Genomic DNA, 26,301 nt, shown 5'->3' on the forward strand with positions numbered 1-26,301 from the left:
GATTTTGGAAATTAATGGGTTCGGGAGTACTTTTATTGGATGGATTATGTTACTTTATAGACACCCTGTAGCAGCGGTACAAACAAATGGATTAATTTCAGATTATTTTACTCTGGATTGGGGCACTCGGCAGGGTTGCCCTCTTTCCCCATTATTGTTCTGTCTTGCCCTGAAACCATTAGCAGCCGCGATAAGAAAGGAGGATGATTTTCCAGGGGAGATTGCGGGAGGTGTGGCGCATAAGCTTCTGCTTTACGCAGATTATATTTTAGTATTTGTCTCTGACCCCACTAGATCTATGCCTTGCCTCCACAGAATTATTAATTCCTTTTCCAAGCTCTCAGGATATAAAGTCAATTGGTCTAAATCCGAAGCTTTGGCTCTGACAGCGTACTGCCCGGTAACAGCCTTCCAACCAGGTGCCTTCCAGTGGCCCAAACAGGGCATTAAGTATGTGGGTATTTTATTCCCAGCAAATTTGTCTAATTTAGTTAGTTAATTTTGACCCTTTAATTAAAAGATTTTCAAGCGATGTGGACAGATGGGCTTCATTACATTTATCAATGATTGGGAAGGTTAAAGTTATTAAAATGAACTGTATTCCAAAATTCAACTACCTGCTACAATCTCTCCCTGTAAATGTCCCCCTCTCTTATTTCAAGCAATTTGATAACATAGCGAAGTCCTTCATTTGTAATGGTAAACGTCCCAGACTGCATTTCAACAAGTTACATAGGCTGATTGACAAAGGTGGGCTAGGCCTACCTCAGATTTTGTTTTATTATTATGCGTTCGGTCTTAGGCATCTGGCTCACTGGTCGCTTCCACCTGAAAGAGCCCCTCCCTGGTTTTCTATTGAACAGGAAGTTCTTGCCCCTATTTCGCCATTGCAAAGCATTTCTATCAAATTTACCGGAGATGTTACGTCACACCCCGTTATCTCACATTTGCACATGATTTGGACAAGAGTGGCCAGAGTATTAAATTCTGACATTTATTTAAATGTTGCCTCGAGCATATGGCTTAACCCAAAATGATGTATCAACCAGTCCCCTTTCTGTTGGTCAGAGTGGATTGTGAGGGGGGTTGCTACACTCGGCAACCTGTATGAGAGTGGAGTGTTGAGATCTTTTGAGAATTTGGGTCATCATTTTGGGATTCCCAGATCTCAGTTTTATAGGTATTTACAGCTGCACCACATGCTCTGTACTGTTTTTGGAAGTAGCACACACACCCCTAAAATGGCAGATACTTTGGGAGAGGTGATTACTGCTTTTGGAAAAGGTCATGAGGCATCAGTGTATTTATTACTCCCTGTTAATTCAGAGTCTGGGGGATGGAGCTTCAACTTCTATTAAGAGATTATGGGAGAAAGATTTGAACTTGGTATTGGAGGATGGAGTGTGGACTAAGATTCTGAAAAATGTCATGTCTGCATCTAGAGGTGCAAAGGTTCGCCTTATGCAGTTTAAGATTTTACAAAGATTTTATTGGACCCCCTCTAGATTATATAGGCTTGGTCTTAAAGACACACCCACCTGCTGGCGATGCCAGTCAGAAATTGGAGACACAATCCATGTTTTTTGGGGATGTGTTAAGATCCAGGATTTTTGGTTAAAGGTTCAGAATTATTTGTGTGACATTCTGGGCACTCAAATTTTACTTTTGTATTTTGGGCGATTGGGAAGTTATAAATTTGGGGGACAAATATATAAAAATTGGGTTCTGACTGGCGTGATGATTGGCAGACAAATTATTTTAAGGGGTTGGATGTCAGACAGAGCACAACCATTACCGGAGTGGTGTGCGGAGATGGGGAGGGTGGCGGCTTTTGAGAAGATGACAGATGGAAGGCTGGAGCTGGAGGAGTTGTTTTTCAAGAAGTGGGGTAGGTATTTGGCAGTTCTGGGGGACTCTAGGGAAGTGGGGTAGGTATTTGGCGGTTTTGGGGGACTCTAGGGGAAGGGATGAGGAGAGAGACGTTTAGTTTAATTATGCATGTTTATTATATATTTTATTTATTTATTTATTTATTTTTTTATTGTTTGTGTGTGAGTGTATATTATTTTATGTGACCACAGGGGTGTTCTTTGGGGTAGGGTGGGGTTGGTGTTTGGGGAGGGACATTAATGAGGGTTAAAAGTTAAATGTTGATTCGGTGTGTATATGTTGTGTTTTTCTCTGTTGTGTTATTTTCTTTGAATCAATAAAAATGGTTAATTACAAAAAAAAGAATACTCAAAATGTATTGATCCTCATCGTAAAATCAAGCTCCAGTCTTCACGAAGATGGTAAAACTACACAGAAATTCTTCTAAATCACAACATAACAAATCTTTAAACAGTAACAAGTCTCCCCCTTTATTTTCATCTTGCACAAAGATGAAAATTTTAACATTTTAATAAACATTTAACATTTACTCTACCTGTTGAGTCCCATGCAAAGCATGCTGGGAACTAGAAATCATCTGCACAGTTTCCGTTAATCTAACAAATAAATAATCACTGTTGTCCCAACACAAATGGATTAAGTAAAAGCTGACAAGACACATTTTTTTTAATCAACTCAGTTAATTTAAGTTCCCTTGGTGACATGAATATTTTGAGTAATATAAACATGGAAGGATTGAGTAAAACTAACGATCGTAAAAGTTCATTTTTTGAGTATGTGTCTCCTACTATTAAAACAAGAGTATACATTATCTATTGTAAGCAGAATTTCCATACAAGAATATATTTGTCTGTGTCTTTTTATAGCATTTATAAGGATGAATTGGGCCCCAAGCACTGGCCTGAGTCTCGGTTTACCAACGTGATGAAGCTGAGGCAGGCTGCATTCACGTCAGCCAGGGCACAGTGGGCAGACAACATCCTGATGAGACTACCTCTCTATGACTCTTTTCTGATTTTAAGTCAGTTTCTGGTATCCCCCACCACATGGTCCCTGTATGAGCTCTTGCTGACTTACAGTACCTGTGTATCATCTTATCCAATCCTTAGATTCAACAGCATAACTACTATTGTTGGGGTCCCTTTAACAACCCTCAAATCCTGTTGCGGACATAACATTACAACCCTGATAAAAATCAGTGCTTTGTGATGTTTAATGTGAGTGCGATAAGTAATTATTAGAATATTTCATGCCCATTTTGGTAAACATCTGTGCTGAATATTCAAATTTTTTACTGAATGCTAAATCTAAATGAGTTTTGGCATTTGATGTTTTGCTGCACCCATGGGTGAGGTAAGGTAACATTTAATTTGGATTGAATGATACATTCTTAAAAGTTTGCTTGAATGATCTCTTCTCCAGTTCGCAGACAGTGATAACTTGCTGTTAAACACACAAGTTCTGAATCATCTTATTGCTGAGAATCTTATGCTGGTTGCACCTAAGGACAATCTATTCAAACTTCTGGTGTGGTATGACCCAACAGGTACAGACAACACAGTGTATATTGTCATGTTATTGTTCTGCCTGTCCTAGCTGTTTTGGTCTAATTCTTTTAAAGCTGAAGTGTGTAATGTCTGCGCCATTTGCACCAAATGGAACTGCAAAAATAATAACTTTTTTCAAACAGATTCCAGAAAATGCCCCTCATCTTTCATTGGTTGTAAAAACAGATAGTCAAACCAACGTTGCTGTGTCAAGCTAGATGGGCTGCTCAAACAAGCAGAATATTTTTTTTGACAGCTCCACAGAGCCACAATGTTGCAATTTTTGGTGAATTTGGCCTACAAATGGCTTAAAGTTGACAGTTTATCAAGTATCAAAAAAGTTAGATACTTCAGCTTTAAAATGCATACTTGATAAATAATAATGCAATAGCAAGTTAAAAATAGTCTTTTAGAATTAATTAATGTGTGTGACAAGGAGGAGGGCGTGGCCGGGCCGTGAGGGTGCACGGCCGGCGCTGGGTCACCTAATCAGCGGGAGAGAGAGAAATAAAGGGGAGCCGGAGATGCCAGTTCAAGAGAGAGAGACAAACGCGGCTGTTGTGTGCGTGTGTGCGTGCGTGTGTGCGTGCGTGCGGTCTATGTGTTTTATGTTGTTTTAAGTTCATTTCTGTCATTAAAGTTTACGTTGACTGTTCTGCCGGTTCCTACCTCCACCTTGCCCATCCTTTATCCGTTATATTGGTGCTGAAACCCGGGAAGAAGGAGGGATGCACTGTCTTTTAGTCCTCGCCACTGCTGCCACTGGGAGTCGGAGGAACCGCTGTCATCTGCCAGGAAGCGGAGAAGCAGTTACCATCCGCCAGGGGTCAGAGGACTCACTGCCGTCCGCCCAGGGACGAGAGGCTGTCATCCGCCAGAGGGCGGAGGAGTGGCTGAGGACCAGGCGACAGCGTGTCCAGGGACCGGCGAGCAAGTTTTTCTCTCTCTCTCCTCTCTCTCTGTGTCCCTCCTGCTCGCATTTCCCTCTCCCTACCCTCATCTCTCCCCAGGTTCCCAGGAGGCGGGGTAGACCATCGTTCATTGGTTTTACGATCCTCTTTAAAATGGTGGAATGACTTTGTTCAATTACTTCTGATCTCGTAAATGGTAGTAGTCTTCACTTTCTGCAGGGGTATTATGAGCGAACACCACATTACGTCTCCATTCGAAACGAAGCAAACTGGTTGCCACTCGGTTCCAATGATTCACTCTACCATGCTGACAGACCTGCATTGCAGTGCTAGTGCAGCTTTGGCCTTTTACCCTGTCCACCATTACTATCTTTGGGCTCTGGATGATATCATGGTCTTTGCCTTCTCTGCAAGACCACCACTGTATTCCAATTTAATCTAAATTACCCAACCCATTGTTACTACATTCATTGATATAAATTTTGTATGTTTTGCACTCAATTATGTTTAGATGTATCCATTTTAAGCCATGTAGCCTATTCATTTGAATATATATATATATATATATATATATATATATATATATATATATATATATATATATAATTACAAATTTTTTTTTCTTCTGTGTGCAGATGTTCATATGTAACAAAGAGCATTATGGGTAACTACCGCTGCCTTGAAAATGTGATATGTGATAAACTTGGATAATGTGACTGTGATATGTGATAAACCTAAGATTATTGGGTCAAAATCAAATGTTATCTTTTTCAAAAAGATTTACCTTGAGAAAATGATGTCCAAGGGATATAAAGTGGTATTCTGTAAAATGTATTATCCAGCTTTAAACAAATGGAAATCTAAACAAAGGGTAGGGTAAATTAACAATTTACACGGGCAAAATGACATCACAGATAAACAAATTATGGGGATAATGGAACATTGGCATTTTCCCCCACTCTCCAACTCTGAATTTACACATGAATTTCAAGGATAGGATGAAAAAAAAATGAAAATCTGCCCGTGTAATCTCAATTTTTTTTTTTTTATCTTATAAACAGTTGTGATTGGTGCATCCTGAAGAGTGCTGAGAAAAGTAACAGGTGCCACGTGACAACACTGTTTATACGCCACTTCGAAAGAAGTAGGACAATAATTTACACATGAATAATTATACTAAAGACTATAACTAAAGATAGTTCTTCAAAATTAAAATAAAAACATTGTATAAAGCTAAAGTATTTTCTGTATGGTAAAACTGCTCAAATCTTGGTCAGGACTTTTCCGACATGTCCCTATCATCCCTACCTAAATCTATGGCTATGACGCATGCACAGCTCTAGATGGCGCTAGAAAGTGTAATCGAGCTTGAAATCATGATTGCCAAGGAAACCGCTAATGTCAAGATTTATAGTGAAAAAGGAATTATGTTTTGGTCTGTTCTCACCCAAACCCAATTAGATCACTTCTGAAGACATTGATTTAACCACAATGGCAGGGTTCCCACTCTTTTTCGAGGCACAATTTTCCAGGACATTTTCAGGACATTTTATGTGCCCAACAAGTGTAATATTTAAGCAAAAATACATGCGTCCATTTAAATAGAGCTTTTATTTTGACATTTCTGTATGTTTTTGACTGTAGTTTTTCACCTCCAGATAAGCAGTTCACTACATGGCCCAGTGTGATTATTAATCCCCGTAAAGCTGATTAAATTAAATAAATACATAGTCTGTATGTGCTGCACACTTCAGCGTGTTCTGCTCTGTCATCTCACACACACAAGAGTGAGCGTGATCATGATGAAGCATGCATCACTTGCAGATTATATATTTATTCAATCAAATTACAGACTTTTACAGTTTAATTATCACACTAGGACTAATCACAATTTTTATTTGATTAATTGTGCATTGAAACATTCATTTTTGTCTAAATATGTCCATAACATTCTGCATTTTATAGCTAATGCCATTTCTATGACTAGATTCTGTGATTCCATCCATGTTTTCTGCATACTACATGTGTTAAATGCGGTATAAGCAGACTCAGATCGTTGAAGTATTGAAAATTAACCCGAGGTGTGAAGGCCGAATCATTAACTCAGGGTGTGAATTATTTTTCTTTTTTTTAAATCAGTGGTCCGACTGCATTTGCTGTCTAAAATGTATAACTCATATTTTTATGGAACGAAAAACTCTTATTTTGCATTATATCAATACTTAAACTATTTCATAGGAGCAAAGCAGAGATCACAGCAGATGAGCAGAGAAAGTATGTAACAGGGAATCGTTCATCACAGTTATTCGTTGATGTTGTTACACAATGCGCAGTCGGTGGCAGACAAATTTGTGCATTTGACTCCTATTCCGAGTCCCGATCTTTACCATGTTTCTGTTAATATAACAAAAACCTTGTTAGAAAGACAGTCAAACAGTTCTACATTATACTAAAATATTTTCCAGGACAAATATTTATTTTCCAGAACATTTAGGTATTTTTCTTATTTTCCATGACTTTTCCATGACTGGAAAACGGCATTGCAAAATTCCAGGTTTTCCAGGATGCATGAGAACCCTGTATGGATTAACTTTATGCAGGTTTCATGTCCTTTTTGGAGCTTCAAAATGTTGGTTGCCATTCATTTGCATTGTGAGGACCTACAGAGCTGAATTTTTCTTCAAAAAATCTTCAATTGTGTTCTGCAGGAAAGAAAAAGTCATACACATCTGGGGTGGCATGAGGGTGAGTAAATGATGAGAGAATTTTCTTTTTTGGGTGAAATATTCCTTTAAAACTTGTTTTCCTAATATTGCTGTCTCCTTTCATCAGATTAGCTAGAACATAATGAGTGTTGTAAAATCTGAATGTGCAGACTTAACATCATTACCTCCTCTTGACTGCTTGAGATATTTGACATATTCTAATCTTATCATTTCACTAATACTGTATCTGCAGATGCAGTTACAGGCACTGATGCCTTTAATTAGTATAACCAGTATGATCAGATGTTAACTTGCAGTTATAAGACAAATAACCAGTTCAAGTTCTTATATCTTCCTCAGCTGACTTCAAAATGGAGACTTCACATTATCGGATCTTTCCTTCCAAACCCAAAGGCACCATGACATTCAGTCAGGTACAGATACTGATAACGAAAATACTTGATATGGAATATTGGAAAAAGTTGCATTTTATTAGTCGTGCTTGCTAAGGAAAGCATCGCCATTTCTATTGCCCATACTTATGGTTAGGGGTCAGAATATCAAAGAGACTTGGGAGTGGGCTCTTTTTACTTTGACCAGTAAGCCCAGAGCACCCTAGCAACCACTGGCAAGCACCACTCAGATTTCATTTGTATTGTGCAATGCTCACTGTAGTAATTTGTGAATTACTTTCTTATATAAATTCAGTATGGAACTATGGCTTTCATCTTTCAGGTTTACCTGATTAATCTGAAGCGTTGGGTAGATCGCAGAGATGCTGCACTCATTGGAAATGCTGGGCATAGACATCACCCTCACCGATGCGGTGGATGGCAAGTATGATATTATAAATCACTGAATGCTCCTAAAACGTTTTAATTAGTTACACACAATTTCATAGTTCAATCATACTGTTTGTTTATATAAAACAGTAAAATATGACTATTTCTTCTCTCTTCTAGAGCGCTGAACTCTTCTCAGCTAAGGGCTTTAGGTATTGAGATGCTGCTTGGCTACAAAGATCCTTACTCTAAACCTGTACTTACCTAGCGTGAATTGGTTGCTTCCTCAGTCATTACAACATCTGGAAAAAGGTACACAGCAAAGCCGATGCTCCACACTCCATTAACAAGAATATACTTTTTATGAAATAACATGCAATGATATTATTATAAATGGTATATTTAAAACTTATATGAATTGCAAATGATTTCACTACGAAACTTCTGTTGTGTTGCCCCCAGGTGGTGAAGCTTCAGCAACATCAGGTGCTTGTCCTGGAGGATGATGTGAGGTTTCACTTCACACAACAGCTGCTTCAACACCATAATGGAGGATGTAAAACAATCAGGTCTCGAATGGGACTTAATGTGAGTCGTGGTTTTATGTTGATAACTTCGGATTCAGATCCTCATTTATTCAAATCAGTGCAAAGTATTTGGATAGCGCTTTTCACAATACATATTGTTCCAAAGCAGTTTTACAAAGAAAAGTGACTTACAAACAGGCCTGGCTCCAGCTATAAGACGTAAGGTGGGCCTAGGACCCTTCAGGTGGACCAAACAGTTGGAGTGGTGGGTGGGGTTGCCAAAGTGGGCCAAGCTCATGACAGGGTGGGCCGGGCCCACCCGACCCACCCTGTGGAGCCAGGCCTGCTTACAAATCCTCCAGTGAGCCAAATGTGTCAGTGGCACAGAAATGAGAACGTCCTCTGGTCACCTCACCAGTGTACTGCCACGTCACGTTTTGTTAACCTTGAAGGCTCTTCCTGGGGGAGGGTTGTGTCTAGAAGGTAACTTAAGTCTCGCTAGTTTAATTCACTGTTATTAAGATTAGGTTTAGGGTTCGATTTAGTGGTAGGGTTAAGGTTAGGGTTAGGGGCAGGTATAGGGTTTCTGTAGGAGTCCAAATAAACACAATAAGCACAGTGTGTGAACATCGCATGCAACACTTGCGAGACTTTAGGTTACCTTCTAGATGGGAACCTGGGGGAGGGGCTCTGACAGGACGTTGAATTGGAATTTAAATGGGAATGACAGGAAGAGGAATTTACTGAATTGCAATTCAAAAACATGTCCATAGGTGGCATGTTAAACATTGATTATTAACATAATGTAATATTTCTGGAAATACCACATATGTTGTGTTTATGAAAACATGTTTAGGGGTAATTTGGACTGAAAATCTAAATTTGTTTAAAACAAGAATTAAAGCACTGAAAGCAGTTATATACATGCAGTTAAATAAGATATGGGGTTGATGCTTCCACAGGGCAAAATAAATATGTACAATATAAATTAGCAATGCAGTATAACAAAAAATTAAGCTGCTGCAACCAAAACTAGCTTATAGTTATTTATATTATGTTTTACTGTTGAATCTCACAATTATTTTGTGAAGCAAACAAGATTATCTTGTTTTGTTCCCTTTGCTTTGTCACTCTTCCTTTTTTTTTAGTTATGTGGGCTGTAAACGATTGCAAATTTAGCATCCAGAGCATCTGGTGGAGGAAGTGAAGTATCTGGTGAGCCCAGATTACTCTTATTGGACACTGGGCTATGCCCTTTCACTGCAGGGGGCAAAGAAGCTTCATGAAGCCCAGCCCCTCAGAAAGATGCTGCTGGTGGATGAGTTCCATCCTGTTATGTTTAACAAGCACCCCAAGTAAGTGTTGGTAGATGTTTAGGCTACACCAGTTCCAATTAATTAACCTCTTTTTGTTTTAGCTCTGCTCATAATGCCAACAGAAAGGCTTTTATTGGAGCTATAAAGCAGAACATTGACTATCAATTGACATACATGGGACAAATTTATGCCATTTAAACTTGGTGTTTGGCATCATGAATATAATGCTGAAATGACCTGCCAATCAAGTTGGGGTATGATTGAATTTACAGTTTGTTTTAAGTTATTTCCTTTTTTTTTTTTTACAGTTACTTTTTACACCTTCTGGCTAGGTAGCTCTGCAGTATTGCTCCCCATTATTTTTAGCAATTAACTGCATTCAAATTTGCATACTGTAATGTACTGCAGTTGATGAAGAACACACTCCTTGGCCATTAAAAATATTAAAGCATGTTCTTTAGGTATAGGTTCCTGGACATACTTCCTGTGAATGTGTGCATTGTCTTGGAACCTAAATATATGACATAGTCACAATCACATAAACGGTGTTTAACAAGTAATTCAACCACAAGGAGCAAGTTTCTTGGTATATCTAGTACTTACAGTTATACCCGATTCGTAGCTTTTTTTATTTTATTCAACGTTTGGAATTTGATGCTCCTCAGCTTTCATGGCATTATGAGATAGTAAAGTGTCCAGAGGATGCACACGTCAGAATCTCGCCGGATGTAGCTGGTTATTTGGTATTTCGCCTACTGTTTTATGGATACTGCAGCATTCAGACATACTACTCATTTGACTTCTATTAGTACACTATTTAGTAGGGGAGTATGCATCTTCAGACGCCGTTTATTGAGACATTTTCATTTCTCAAGAATTGGACTTCTTATAACATACATCAGGTACTTTGGTATTTTCTCTGTCGGTGGGGAGGAATAAATGGATCACTTTAATCAGAGAAACTTGAGGGCTTTCTCTGTAGAACCTCTGCTCCTCTTTCCTACACACTACACAGGGGAGCCGGGGTATTTCATGGACACTGAGACCTCCACCATCTGGAATGATGAGACTGTGGCCACTGACTTGGACAGCCATCATGTCCCTGGAGACCACAGTCATGGTGATAAGACCCCCACAACCGTCTCTGAGAATGGTCCAAAAGATTAACTTTAAACTAGATCTACTACTAAATATTTTTAAGATTTGTGCATTTAAATTTCATAACAAATCTTCATAACAAATTGCTTTCATAAGCAATCTTTGGCAAAATTAAATAAATAATAGTAAAAAAAAAAAAAAACGTTTATTAATGTTCATTTAAGTTTTATTAATGGAATGTTCTGGGTTGGATACATCTTGAGCTTAATCGACAGTATTTGTGGCATTATGTTGACTACCACAAAAACTAATTTCAAGCAACAACTAAAATTGTTAAAAGCAACAATTGAGGTTACATTGAGGCACTTACAGTGGAAGTGAATGGGGGCCAATCGGTAAACATTAAAATACTCACTGTTTCAAAAGTTTAGCCACAAGATGTAAACTATATGTGTTAATATGAGTTTAGTGTGATAAAATCACTTACTAACATTTTCTGTGTAAAGTTATGTCCATTTTTACAACTTCGTTGCCATGACGACATAATTTAGTAACCCTGAAACAACCGTAAAAAAAACGATTTAAACAACTTTACAACATAAATAACACACGAGTTTTAACAGAAGAATTTATATAAGTGCTTTTATAAAATAATAAGCTTCACATTTCTGCCTTTAAACCCTCAAAACATTGTCCCCATTCACTTTCATTGTAAGTACCTCACTGTAACCTCGACTATTGCTTTTTTAAAGAAAAGGAGGGACGAGTCAAACGTATTTTTGGTGGCAATCAACATTATTCCACACATGCTATCAACTGAGCTTAACTTGTATTGAACCCAGAATATTCTTTTATTTAATTTTAATTCAATTTTATGGAAATTTGTTATGAAATTGAAGTCAAACTTAAAAATAGGCTTATATAGGCTTAAACATTTTTTAGTGCAGAATCAATAAGGAATGAGTCGAATGTCTTAAGAAAATTTAATATGAAATAATGAATGAATTTGTTCAATGCTTTCTTGACCACACTAAACTTCAGAGGATCAAGATTTTAGGTTCAAATCAATGTATACCGGGGGCTTCGAAAGTATGAAAATTTAGATTTTTTTTATTTTTATTTCCACCTGGAAATAAACAGTTTTTAGAATTAAACAAATTTGTGACATTGACCATGTTAATTCCTTTTTCAAAAGGTCACTATTTCTCAAGGTGTTCACCATTTTAATCACTTTATATGTGCAGTTCAGTTATAGTTCTGCGGTAGTCAGTTTGTAGTCTCACAACTAAAATGAGGTGAATGTTTACCCTTAAACTAATACCTCTTTAGTGACCCGGAACCTCATTCCACACCCTGTACCTTATCCATTTTTTGGAGTTGTGACCACACCTCCTTAGTATTCCTCAACCTTTTTCTAATGAATACGAACAAAATGCCAAAATTGAAGAAAAAAATATATATATATATTTTCCATAATTTCCAGAATCAAAAGTGTAAAGGTTCAGACACATGAGATATGTATATAGTGTCACTTTTTTTTCACTTCCATAAATCATATTTGTATGATTATTTATCACAGGATATACTGTATATGTTTTTGTGTAAGTCAAATGAGTACTATAGTCATACAAATGACTACTATATCATGTCGATTTTCTGTGCAACAATGATGAATCAGTATTTCATATTTATGTACACATACATATTACCATGCTATTTGTTTCACAATGTGGCACTGATGTTTCCGTAATTGACTTGATTTACATTTGCAATTGCTATTTGACAAAGAAGCTGCATGACGGTAAACTATATAGCAAGTGTCACACATGAACAGAATATAATTTGGCTATTGTCATTTGTGTTTACTACTGAAATTATGTAAGTTGTGCGCCTATGTAGAGGAAAAAAGTATCTAAGAAAATACATAAAGTATGTGTAGCTTATATGTCATGTTTAGCGCAATATATGTTTGACAGCCAGTTGCGTCTCATGAAATTTCATTGCGGAAGTAATGAATCCTGTCCTATATTTGTCCTAATTTGTTGCATCATCTCTTTAATAAATGAAAAATATAACATATCAGAATATTTTCTATTCTATTATTTTCTAATCGTCTTGAAAATGCTTTTGGACATTTTACACAATCTAGGCATTTTGTAGATCCACTTGTGATAGATGTATGTCCCAGGTTTCTAAAGACCCGACTATGTACCTTATAATGTTTGGTGAAATACCCATGCACTTAAAGAGATAGTTCACCCTAAAAGGAAAATACTCTGAGCCTTATGGATTACTTTTATGCTGACTTATGTGATTTTTGGAGATTCAGAATTCTGGTCACCATTCACTTGCATTGTAAGGACCTACAGAGCTGAGATATTCTTCTAAAAATCTTGTGTGTGTGTTCTGCTGATGAAAGAAAGTCATACACATCTGGGATAACATGAGGGTGAGTAAATGATGAGAGAATTTTCATTTTTGGGTGAACTATCCCTTTAAACTTTGTGCGCTATTTGGACGTGTTGATTATTTTTCTTTAATAAAAATGTTATCCTTTATCTGAGTGGTACAAGACTTGGTGACTTTTCCTCCACTAGCTATCTGAACACATACACACAAAACAAATCTGGACTTGATTTGATAAGTCTAAGAGGTCGTAAAAAAAAAAACCAACACTTGTGTTGTTCCGGGTCATTTTTGGCCCGCCATATCAGACAATGCAGAACACAACCACACATAAATGAAGGACTATAAAACATCCACAGTGCAGAAAACACTTATTTTTACTCATGAGGACATTTGGCCTATATACCAAACATACCACACAGGTCAAAGTCTGAGTCTGACCCCTGTGTGACAAAGTTTAGGGCTAGAATTTTGATGTTTGAAATAAATGACAGGTAACAAAATAACAACTCTGTCTTTTGTTTGTTACACGGTCAAATTTGTCTGTGGAGCATTGGCAGCATATTGGAGGATCATTGAAAAATCTGACACTACAACTCAATAAAAAAAAGGTTACTCAGAGGTTTTTTTAGATTATCACAGTCTGGGATATGTCAATGATTAGCAACAACATTGTTGATGCAGTGTCAGATTAAAAAAGAAAACACTCAGGACATTAGAGGACAAAAATGTCCACGTCAAAAAACTGCCGAAAATCTGACTTAGATTTTTTAACCAACATCGGTTCTTATGATAACTACCAAATATTCATTCATTTTCAGGATTTTAACCCTTTAAATTCCAGTTTGTTTACATAATGCCACTGTTGTTTTTACACACACACACGTACAAAACACACTCTGACATCCATACCAGCACACCCACACAAGTTTAGCTGCATCATTTATTCAGTTGGCCTGCAGTGCTCTATAATACAGCTAACAGAAAATAGGAAAAAAGCATGTATTTGCTCCATAGGCTAAACATGAGAAATTTTGAAGCCAGGGCTCCGGAATGAAAGCATAATATCATAGAATTCATGATTTTATGCTTTAATGGCACTGGGATCAAATATTGCAGTTTTAATGCGTTTCAATGGGGACATTTTTGTCCTGAAGGTCCTGCGTGTAACTATTTTGTGTACACAGTGTATTATAGATGTATTTTAGGAACTGAGGTTGAAATATCAAAATTTCCCCCAAAATACACACCTTTGGCAAAATTTATGCCATTGGCATATTGAAAAAATGAAAAAGACAAAAATGTCTCGAAGGGTTAAGTTTGTTAGAACATGCATGGAGCACTGAAGTCATCTACTGGCCACAGTTATTTCATGTAATTTTTTTTTTTTTGTGAAATTCCAGCAGATATCACTAGAGCCCCCAATGCATGACAAATGGTGATGTTTTGACACTTTCAATTTACTAAAATGAAGATTTTTTTTTAATAAAGATAAGATAAAATTAGCTTGTTTTATATGAAAATGATGTCATTTAGTGCTAAATAAGGTCTAAATACCATAACCCCCCCCCCCAAAAAATGCACAACTTAAAAAGCACAAAAAAAAGGAAAATATTACACATGTTCGGGTCACTTTTGACCCCCGAACATCACAAGTGTGACTCACAAACGAACAGTGCACAAGAGTTAAGGGTTAAATGGTTTTAAGTCAAGTGTAGCATTGCTATAGCATTGTGAACATTGCTAAATATGTCTTGTCAACTAGACTAGGTGCTGTTGAATATTAGTAAAACAATCTTACTGAAAATGAGATGACCTAATTAAAAAAAAACTACATTACAATGACACCCCATTATTTCAGTGTTTTCAAATATAAGCAAAAAACACCCAAACACCAAACAACTCTTCATCCGTTTATTTATTATTTAAAAAGCACTGGAGGGTTTTTGTTGGAAGCAAACAATGATCAATTAATCAAATCAAATGATTAGTCAAGTCTCATAACATAAGTATTGAAAAAAAAATAAAATAATAATAATCTTAAAGCACACCGAAACAAAAGCATGTAATAAATACAAATTTGCAGAATAATGCAAAACAAAGCAAATGAAAAGAATGCTTAACATTACGTCCTACTCATGAAGGACAGAGGTCTTCAGCATCAAGTTTTATCACCTGAGGAGGATACACAGAAACTTTTGTCTTGACAAAACCCGCTGGCCTACTGATAGAAGACATGGCTATAGATAGCTTGAGACCTAGAACAGATCTCATCAGACGTCCTTTTAGTGTGATTACCATAGACAATATGCCAATCAGTGCATAATCAGGTTAGTGTGAGAAAACTTAAGGATGGACAAGGTCTAGATTGTACGCCAAGCAACAAAGCAGTTCTTAAAATACAGTCGGTCCTCTAAATTCTCGATCTAGTGGCATGAGTAAAAGCAACAACACTCACACGCGTCTCAGTTCACTTGAATTTGATATACAGAGACACGATGCCTCAAACACAGCAAATGATGCAGCATTTCTCCCAGAGGAACTATAGAATACTAGTTTTCTTCTCTATATGATTGCTAAGCTATAACAGATATCTGGGCTCCATCCTAAACTCTATCTAGAAGACTGCATACTTTATAGACATCTATAGTACATAAACAGAGCAGTAATTCAAAGCATAAGAAACATGACTTTCCAGTACAACAAACCAAACAATAGAAAAGTTAATAATTGAACTTAAAGACCACAAAACACAAATACAAACAAATCAGATTTGATCCAGTGGTTTGTGATAGCATCGCCTGTCCAGAGCACTAGCTGCAAAGGTGTTTGGTATAATGGGAGGATATCAGTTGGATCCGGACTGCTAAAAGAGGACATTGTAATTGAAAATCAAAAGACTGTTTAGTATCAGATACAAAGCCCACTGCAGCCTAACACAGTGTACCATTGATGTCATAGTGCATCAGCCAAATGCAGTACAACAGATCCACAGACAACTCAAACCACGCATCTGATTCGAGACGACAGGGAAACAGCTCTTTAGAAGGCCTTTGAAAAGAAAAACCTTTTAGATAATGCCCAAACATACAAAGCATTTAACAAATACATAATTTAATTTGTTACAGAACGAATACATAGTTTTAGATACTAGTTTGGTTCTGTAATTGTAGCTGAGAATGCAGAGTTGATCATCGCACTTCAGATAACTGCCAGCAGCTACCTAAAGCACTATGGATATTGCATGAATAGCATAGACAAAACAATTTTCAGACTAAATGTATCATAAACTAATACAAAAAACTATCTGTATTTTAGAAAGGGAAGACACAAGACAAATGACATAAACAACACATTTGCAAGGCAGAGCTTTTGTATCCGTAACTGAAATAACTGTGAGAGTCTAACATTAAACCGGTCATTACAGACGAAACTGAAAAGTCCACGAAAATCCAAGTCCACTTTGCTTTTGTCTGTTCTCACACTGGTTGAAGCACTCGGACAAAGGTGCATACTTAGACTATTGTATCAATTTATTGTGATAGGTCCCCTTCCACAGTATTGTAGAAGCACTATGCAGTAGCATCTCCACAGTGTAACCCATCACACTAGCATGAATTGTATTTCATTGACAATACCAGTAAGAAAAAGTGCAATATTGCATGTGTATTTCTTTAGTTGAGAGAATCCGTGCCTGATGGCACACCTGTAGAAAATATAAAACAGTAAACAATGGTGCAAAACAATCAAAGGATTTTAAGGCTTTGAGTTTCCTGATGTATTTTTTGTTCTCTGAGATAGTTGTAAGAGGTTCACTCCGCAGGCGTGACAGTTTGGAGAAAAAGAGAGAGATAGCTTCCCCTCCTCTCCCGCATGAATATACATACACACAAACACTCGCACACAAGCAGAACTATTCTATTCAAGCGAGTACTGTCACCCCTAATATAAGGTGTATAAGTATTACTTCTAGTAGTTCATATAATAACATCTTTTCCATTGAAGCGGCAGGCATAGATATTTATCTACACGTATCCACATTACTATTAGACATTGCTACATGTACAAACATGTCAACATTACATGAACAAACGAGTTCCTCCAAGCGGAAAACAATAATAATAGATACATGGTCTAATAATAATTAAAACCAAATATTTCAGATGCCATGCTGATGCTAATAGAAAACACAAGGAAATAAGCAAAAAAATGACAATTACTTATTACGATTAACCATTTTACTCTAAAACTCCACTTTAACTTTCAGAAGTGAAAGTGAAACTAAACAGGCATGTGACTTTCAGATGTAAAAGTGAAAATGGAGATTTAGAGTAAAGACAAAAGGACTTAAATTAGATCTGTTTCTCACCCACACCTATTATATCCCTTCTGAAGAGATGGATTTAACCACTGGAGTTTTATGGATTACTTCTGTTTCCTTTATTTGGTTTTTGGAGCTACAAAAGTCTGATCACCACTCACTTGCATTGTATGGACCTACAGAGCTGAAATATTCTTCTAAAAATCTTCATTTGCGTTAAGCAGAAGAAAGAAAGTTATACACATCTGGGATGGCATGAGGGTGAGTAAATGATGAGAGAAATTTCATTTTTTGGTGAACTATCCCTTTAAACCTCATTGGTTTAACTGAATGTGTACCAAACCTTTTGAGAACGCACAATGTCGCTGCATGTGACAACATTGTGAGTAATACAAAAATGCTTCGCAATAATTATACAATTCATTCTGGTTATTGTATCATACAGCACGAATGGACAAGCAAAACAACAGCACCAGAGAGGGTTTGCTATTCTGACGTACTCTGGCTATTCAAAAAGACAAGACTAAAAGGTTGTGCTAAATTTTTGATAGATGAATCAACTGTAAAAAAAAAAAAAAAAAAATGCTGTTAAACAGGAAAACTTTCCCTTAAACCATGATGCATCCTTTTGGAAGTTCTTAAACATGGCTGACAAGCGATATAACTAGATGAAAGATAACAACAAAATGTTTGTTAGAAAACATTGTGCTAACACTGGCGGTAATTTTGTCAGGATGCATTAAAAAAAATTCTGTTTTACTGTTATTTTACATATTTCTGCCTAGATCACCATAAACGAAAAGCTTACAATATATTCCACCAAAAGCTGGCACAATTTAAGGCCAATGTTGTATTCTGCATCACTTATCAGTCACGATATATAATATAAAACACATGACTCAGGCTCTTTGTAGGGGAATGTGCTCGAGCATTTTGTGTATCCTTTGCCCATTTTGGTCATCTCTAGTTGGGCGAAGGGGTTCGGAGGAAGACGTGGTGAAGTTCTACATTTTTGGCCTGTGGAAGTGAGGACTGAGCTTAAAAGGATCCCAGCATGCACGGTGATCAAATCAAGCCGAGATGGTGGTCATATTGCAGAGGGCAAGGATATGATGAGGTCCCGGAGATGGGTGCTGAGGCAGTGGGGGTGTCTACAAGGCAGTGCTGGCGTACTCTGAGGCAACAGCTGGCGGGGTTGAGGCAGATCCCTGAGCCGGGCCCTTCCGGTTGATCAAGGAGGGGTGGAAGTTGGGGTGCCGACGGGCGTGCTTGATGAGGTGGTCACTGCGCATGAAGCGCTTGTCGCAGAGTGGGCACAGGAAGCGTTTCTCGCCGGTGTGGGTACGAAGGTGCCGGGCCAACTCGTCAGAACGGGCAAACTTCTTTTCACAGTCGGGCCAGGTGCACGGAAAGGGCCTCTCGCCTAGACAGTACACATGGACAATTAGCATACAATTTCTTGTCAACTACTTGCTTTACTCTTTGTCATAACGGTTTTTTTTTTATGTGTGAACAGCAAGTATACTGCAAACAGATCTCACCAAAACAACACATGAACATTGAGCATATTTTTGCTCACTTGCTACTGTACTGTACCCTTTATGCTCCCTCGATGTGCACTTGTATTCCAAGTGTACTAGCTACAAGTGTTTCATTACTGTACTAGCAACTGCACTTGCATTTTCTTAGTGTACTAGCTACTAGTAAGGCTTTCAAGGTAAATTTCGAAAACGTGTTGAATTTAAGATGAAAACGCACTCTAATGCTAAAACGGTGCATTTGAATTTTGAATGTGTGCCTTAAATATTACCACTATTTGAATTAAATTTAAATTTTGAAGTCAGTATATTTTTAAATTGATGTTGTTTTCTTAGTACACAAGAGGGAATATTGAATACTTAAACCATGCAGCAAAGTGTTAAATTATTGCAAATAACATTCCTGGTTGTAATAAAAAAAAAAAAAAAAAAAAAAAAAGAGCATTCTATTTTGAACTAATAATAAATAAATAAATAAATAAATAACGTTTTAGTTGGGTCATATTCTCAAATGTTAAGTAAAAAAATCAAACGAGGGGGGAAAACCGCTTCAATAGACAGCTCTATGGCCACAGTACACTACCCCCGACTCAAGCTTAGTAATAACGCAACACTACAGTGTTTTTTATTAATTACAGTTGTTTGCATGTTAGTAATATTCCCAGATAGCAGTGCTTTTCGGCAGAACTCTGTGGTGAAGTGGCTCAAACTAAGAGCATCAGAAGGAGCACAACGGAATAGAACAAAACAAAATTAGAGCATTTCAAGACATACATTTCCAAATAGGACTCCTTTCCTGACAGTGTTTTAAACCCCACTGCATAATCTGAGAAACGCTGATAAGAGAGCAAGACGCAACCAAAAAAGACCTCCACCTAAGGGGCTGTTCAAATCGAATGCTTTTGCAACCATCCAGTTTACCATTTGTTTTTCTATGTAAACACATGCTAGATGAACATCTTTGATTGTTACACCACGTTTTGTTGTTTATTCAGCCAGTTTATTCTTGTGCAGGAGCGCTGTCTTTTTTAGATGCCGTGTTAAAAAAAAAAAGTTATTTTTTACTTCTTTCTTAAATTCTACAAATATTCAAATTCCAAAATGTAATTTAACTTGTACTGTGGCACCAGTGCTACACTATGTTAATATAGAACTGCCTATTGAAGACTTTTTCCCCTCATTTTACTTTGTACTTAATATTTGAGAACATGAACTGGCTAAATCTTTTTTATTTTATTTTGTGCACTTTAGTTTAAAATACACTTTCTTTTTTTGAAAGAATGTTCTTTGCAATAATTCAACATGGTGCTGTTTGGCTTGTATGTATTTGTTGCGCCCTCTTGTGGACTAAAGAAATAACGGCAATTTAAAAATCTGGTGACTTTAAAATTCTAATTTTGCTCATATTTAAGGTAAAAATCTACATTTAGTTTCACAGCCCAGTTGACAGCCCTACTAGCTAATGTACCGGTGTTTCATCAGTGTACTACCAATTGAATACAGGTTTGTCCCAATTGACACACTACGCACTTACACTACACTCACCAAATAGAACACTAATGATTTTTTATCATACAGAAGTATTCGCTGTTTTTCAGCTGACAGAAGTGAAGGTTCATGTGCATGCATTATGTGCATCTCAAACCTCACACTTTTGCATGACTCTACCCCATTTTGTATTGTAATTAGTGCTAGTAGTATGTTTACACTGAAAATGCAAAATAGAAGTGTACTACGAGTACCCAGATGATGTACTTCTTCAACCGAAAATAATTAATAAAATGATATGGTGAATGTGGCAACTAGCAAAACTTCAGTGAAGACAGCAGCTTACAAATGTAAGTTGAATGATTTACCATCATCCCACACGGTGTGAATATGTACATTATTGGAGATATAATGGCATTTTTCCACTGCACGCTACGGTTCGACTTGACTCTACTCTGCTTGCTTTACTTTTCTGAGCTTGCTTTTCCACTGCAGTTTAGTGCCACCTCATTGTGGGTGGGATTATAGGCTGATCGTCATAGTTGCGCCGCCTCTACTGCTGTGACATCATCTTAAACGCGACACAAACATTACTGACCATAAACAATAACACGACCGTTAGCTGTTAGATACTAGCTCATTGTGCTGTATAAAGCAGTTGTTGCATGGTGATTTTACACAAGTGTGACAGTTAAATTGGCCTGGTTGTTTTAGAAGCAAGCTTTCCAGCAGCTGGTCAACTAAATAAAGTGAAGTTTTCAAGCAGAATATAGAGTTAACGTAATAAAACGTACCATCCAGAAAAGTCCAGGGCACTCTCCCTCCCATTGCCATAGATAGTGTCCATTTGGTCAAACCACTTCCACTTTCTTCTGCTTGAACCACTCCGGCTGTTGTGGTCCTTGATGGTTCTGTAGTCACTTTTAAGTTTTTTTTTTTAACTTTTCCCTACACTGTTGGTAGGTCTGGTGCGGTCAACAGCTGAGACACTTCCTGAAAGACTTTTTCGTTTCACGTCGTTTCGTTCGTCGCTAACGAGAGGAACGTCTGCAACTCGTTTATTGACCACGGCGTGGTTTTGCACACAGACTTTTCTTTTTACAATTCAAAAGTTGCGTGAACAAATGATATTGCTGTCATTGTTGCTAACTTTCTCTCTGACCAATCAGTGATCTGCAGGGTTTTGACGTCACATTTAGTATAGGCTCGGCTCGCTTGGAACCTCGACCGAGTTGGTACTAAAAAAAGTATCAGGTACCAGGTACTATCCACAGTGGAAAACCTCCAAAAAGCGAGCAGAGTCGAGTTGAGCTGTACCGTGCAGTGGAAAAGCCCCATAAGTGGCTACCACGCTAAAGCTAGCAGCAACGCATCGAGTGCTTTTGAAATGTCAGTTTCGTCATCTGAAAAATGGCAAATGCTTCCGTGTAATAAAAGAAAATTATAATTGTTCCATTTGGGACGATACTACACTTTGAAAATTCATCCACTACATGGCTGAGTCTTTTACAACTCAAGTTCTTAAATCCATGTCTTCTGAAGCGATCCAAGTGATTATGGGTGAGAGCAGACCAAAATATAACTCCTTTTCACTATACATTTTGCCATTGCAGTCTCTGGGCACGATCATGATTTCAAGCTCGGTTACAATCCCTAGTGCTTGACACATGCACAGAAAGCTAGATGGCGCTAAGAAGTTTAATCAAGCTTAAAAAAATGATTGCCAAGGAGACTGCTGATGTCAAGATTTATAGTAAAAAAGGAGTTATATTTTGGCCTGTTCTCAACTAAAATCGATTGGATTATTTCAGAAGACATGGATTAAACCACTAGAGTTGTATGGATTACTTTTATGATGCCTTTTGGAGCTTCAAAGTTTTTGGTCACCATTCACTTGCATTGTATGGACCTACAGAGCTAATATCATCTTCTAAAAATCTTTGTTTGTGTTTAGCAGAGGAAAGAAAGTCACACACATCTGGGACGGCATGAACGCAAGTAAATGATGAGAGAATTTTCCTTTTTGGGTGAACTATCCCTTTAATTACAATTGATTTGTCAGGCCAGCATTGGCCAGGTAACTCCACCCCTTCCGCTACTTAGGGCAAGCCATGACCGCTGAGTGTCCAACATTCTTTCGGTTGAAGAACATCGGGTACAAGAAGTACACTTCTTTCAGTGTGAACACATACTTGCAGGACAAAATGGCGTAGGATATTGCAGTACTTGATTTGGGAAGCACCGTAGCTTTTTCTGGTGTACTAGTACCCACTGTACTGACTTGCGAGTATACTAGCAACCGTACTACAGTTGCATTAGTGTACTAGCTACTATACACGTGTCTCATTAATATACTACCATTTTCTTAAGTGTACAAACTCCTGTACTGGTGTTCGGTTAAAAGGCATCACCTTGTCCCCCACATTGCACTTTAATTCTTGGACAAAACCAAGTGTTTACAGACAGTCTGTGAACTGAATAGCTCATGACGAGAGGGGCCAGGTGCGTGGCTTAAAGAGCTCTTTTCGCTTCAGTCAAATAACAGAAGGTGCATTTAAACGGGAACCTGCGCGTGACCGGCGGGCGCGCGCTGTCTGTGCTCGGGCTCCGTTCATATGCAAATATGAGGTTCGTCACTACACTACTATACTCGGTCCTTCCTCGTGCTCCTTCCTTTGTTCAATAACTTTCTTTGTTCGGAGGCCACAGTTGGGAGTTTTCCCCTCTTTTGTTTAACTAACGAATAATGAATTACGTTATCATCCACAAATTCACTTGCAATATCTATATTCAGTGCCGTTGGGGAGTGCTGACAAGAAGAGCCCCTGACAACACTCACCAAACAAACGCCAGACACTATTAACAGCTAAGAAAGCAGTTGATTGAAAACTGCTTATATATGTGTGGATATCAGAGGGTTAGATATGTCTAGATATAAATCCCTATGATATCTGCCGCATTACCGACTTCATCCTGTCCCATGTGGTTCAGCTCACCTGTGTGTGTTCTGATGTGCGCTTTCAGGTGGGATGATTTTCCGTACACCCTGTCACATCCGTCAAAAGTACAGGGGTGACGCTTGGTGGGCGACCGGGGTGCGCCCCCTCCTCCCCAAGCCTGCTGGGGGGTGTTATTGTACTGTCCCGGGACAGGGGTGGCAGAGGGGGTCATGGTCGGCGTCGGGGTGGTGGAGTCAGACAACGTGGTGTAACCGCTTTCTCCGCACGACGAGTTGCTGCTCTCGGAGTAGGCCGACATAGGACGAAACTTGCCGTGCAGGTCCGTGAGGATCTCCGCCACCGTCATCATGTTGGCCCCCTCTAACTGGAGCGTCTCCCGCACCTCCCTGTCCTCGCTCGACCCGTCCGGCTCCCCGGGAGGAAGGCCCCGAGCAGGGGCCTGAGCCGCACCAGACACCGGGGTGGGTCTGTGGAGGACGGGACCGCTGGATATCGACACCAAACACTCGGCGGCAAAATAATCCGAGTAGGCGACAGACATTATTTCGCGACTGTGTTTAACGACAAAGCAAAAGTTATGATGGGGTGCCTCGTTTCCTGAGCCCGTTCAGTTCTTCTCCAAAGATGTTCAGCTCGATGAGCGGCCTCTGCTCTCGCTATCTATGATCAATTCAAACGAAATAAATAAAACTAAAGATAAAAGGTCCAAAAAAGAAGTTAAAAAATAAACTACCAGCGTGTCTCCGTTTCAAGCCCCAACGTGGTATCCTACATTGCCCCTCATTTCATTGTGTCTGCTGCTAGAGCCGGTAAAGCCCACACCACGCCCCCGGTAACGAATTTACTAAACTCACTATGGCTAGGGCTTTGCTCATAAATATTAATTACGTCATGCGCCGTCAGACCTAACTGACCGGCTGATAGGCAGACGTTGGGAAATAGGCGGTGCTCACCTAGCAAATTAACCAAAGATTCTTTACATGTTTCAAAATTACACGTTTCTACCATAAAAGGGAGCGTAACGGTCAACTAGCGTTTTACGACAGTTAGTCACCGTTTGCGGATACCTTATAAATGAATGGGGAGAGCCGTAAACTAACACCTACCTGTCGCAAAATTGTCCACGTCTTCTCTTATAAAACAGCAATTTTATCATTGTAAACTTTACACATAGTTCACTTTAAAAGGATTATTTACTGTAAAACATGTTGAAAATGAGCTTACATGCGTCCAATTCGTTAAGTGATGAGTTCTTTCCTCAGAAAAGCAGTTTATTCAGCACACTGAAGCGTCTCCTCCATAGACATCCATTAAAAAAACGGCCTCTGGTCTCCCAGTGTACCGCCCTTAGAGTGTCTATGGGAGTGCCGCGTTATTTGCATTTTGTTGCTAACCTTGTAGGCTCACCTTGGTAGAAGGGCTCTGGATTAACAAAGCATGGCCTGTGCTATGAATATTTATTAAGAAACCGTGACAGGACGCTCCAGGGAGGTTACAAAGCAACTTCAGCGTGCCGTAATATTCGTGAGTTTATCTTTTCTCATAGTAGGATTCGAAAATCGAAATATCGCCAGCATGCAAAGAGAAACACAGCGAATGACGTAGGGAATTGACGCGGACTACGGGCGTGGACCAGAGAGAGTGCTTTTCTCAAATGACACTCTGAAACTGTGAAAAAAAAAACTAATCACAGTACTGTCTGCTCCGAATTTATGACCTTCGTGTAGTGGGCAATGTGATCGTAACTACTGAAATGAACGATAATCGGTTCATTATGTCGGATAGAGTTTTGTGAAGATGAGGATGGTGGTGCATGCGCCTTCCTCAACTTGGTACTTTATATGTTTTAAAGGAACCTCATCTACAAGCCAAGAAAACAGGCATCATGGTGCACATACTAGCCGTGTTTAGTTTATGGCATGCGATTTTTGTTTTGTTTCTTGTTGTTTTCAATGGACGCCCCAAATTAGCGTTGATTACGACATGCCCCATCTTAACACACACTCTTTATGGAGTTTACTGTGAAGTGTGAACAACAGTATTCATTTATTTAAAAGGAAAGAAAAGAAAAAAGCCCTTACTCTTATGTAATTAAGACATATTATGACAGGTAACTGGTGTCATCAGAATGCACCATAAACTCCAGCAGAATAGACTAAGGTCAACACAGGGCTTCAGTCTCTCCTATAAAGACCAGATGGAGTCTGTTGTATATAGCATGTCATAGTAATACACAGAAGAACAAACCATGCCAAACAGCAAGATTATCAGAGAGACTAAACACACTGCATAAAGGAGGGCAACCTCAAAATCCAAACAGTTGCTGTGATTCATGTGTGATGACCTCCTCCCTTTGTGTCCAGCATCACTGAAGTGAAAGGTGCAGTGGTAAACTTGGTAGTGCTGCTGATGAAATGAAAAGAATAATGGAATAATGTATCAGTGAACATTAGAGCTGCCCAAATACTTTGTGAGTGTGTGGAGGTGTTGTAATTTTGCCATAATGTCTGTAAATAGTACTTCCATATTTATCTGCTACAAACTATAGTGGTTTAGAAATGTACTTATTCACACTTATCCCTAAAATGTCTGCTATTTAACATCCATTAACATGACTGCAAATTATAAACCAGGTGTGAAATCGTGCTTGCTTACCTCAAATTTGTTTTTCTCATGTAAATCCTTTTACACAGAGACTAACTTCTACTGTCTCCTCATGTGATAGTAATACTACCTCTGTATCTAATTTTTAATTGGTTAAACTGATGGTGTTACAACTCACCTCACGTCACAACACACCCATTCTCCCCTA

The 26,301-nt window shown here is 38.4% G+C and overlaps 1 protein-coding gene and 1 pseudogene across 1 annotated transcript; one reads left to right on the forward strand and one right to left on the reverse strand.

The window, feature by feature from the left end:
* The first annotated feature begins 1,812 nt into the window (after positions 1-1,812).
* On the forward strand, positions 1,813-12,408 carry LOC127440610 (procollagen galactosyltransferase 2-like; annotated as a pseudogene).
* Positions 12,409-15,041: 2,633 nt separating this feature from the next.
* LOC127440381 (Krueppel-like factor 9) lies at positions 15,042-24,316 on the reverse strand. The gene is made up of 2 exons (XM_051696909.1): positions 23,526-24,316; positions 15,042-18,926 (listed from the first exon to the last, which is right to left on the reverse strand). Exons 1-2 carry the CDS (start codon positions 24,028-24,030, stop codon positions 18,655-18,657), a joined length of 777 nt encoding a protein of 258 aa, XP_051552869.1. The 5' UTR covers positions 24,031-24,316; the 3' UTR covers positions 15,042-18,654.
* Between the last annotated feature and the right edge of the window lie 1,985 nt (positions 24,317-26,301).

The sequence above is a fragment of the Myxocyprinus asiaticus genome, chromosome 5 (genome assembly GCF_019703515.2).
Source record: "Myxocyprinus asiaticus isolate MX2 ecotype Aquarium Trade chromosome 5, UBuf_Myxa_2, whole genome shotgun sequence".
Classification (NCBI taxonomy): Eukaryota; Metazoa; Chordata; class Actinopteri; order Cypriniformes; family Catostomidae; genus Myxocyprinus; species Myxocyprinus asiaticus.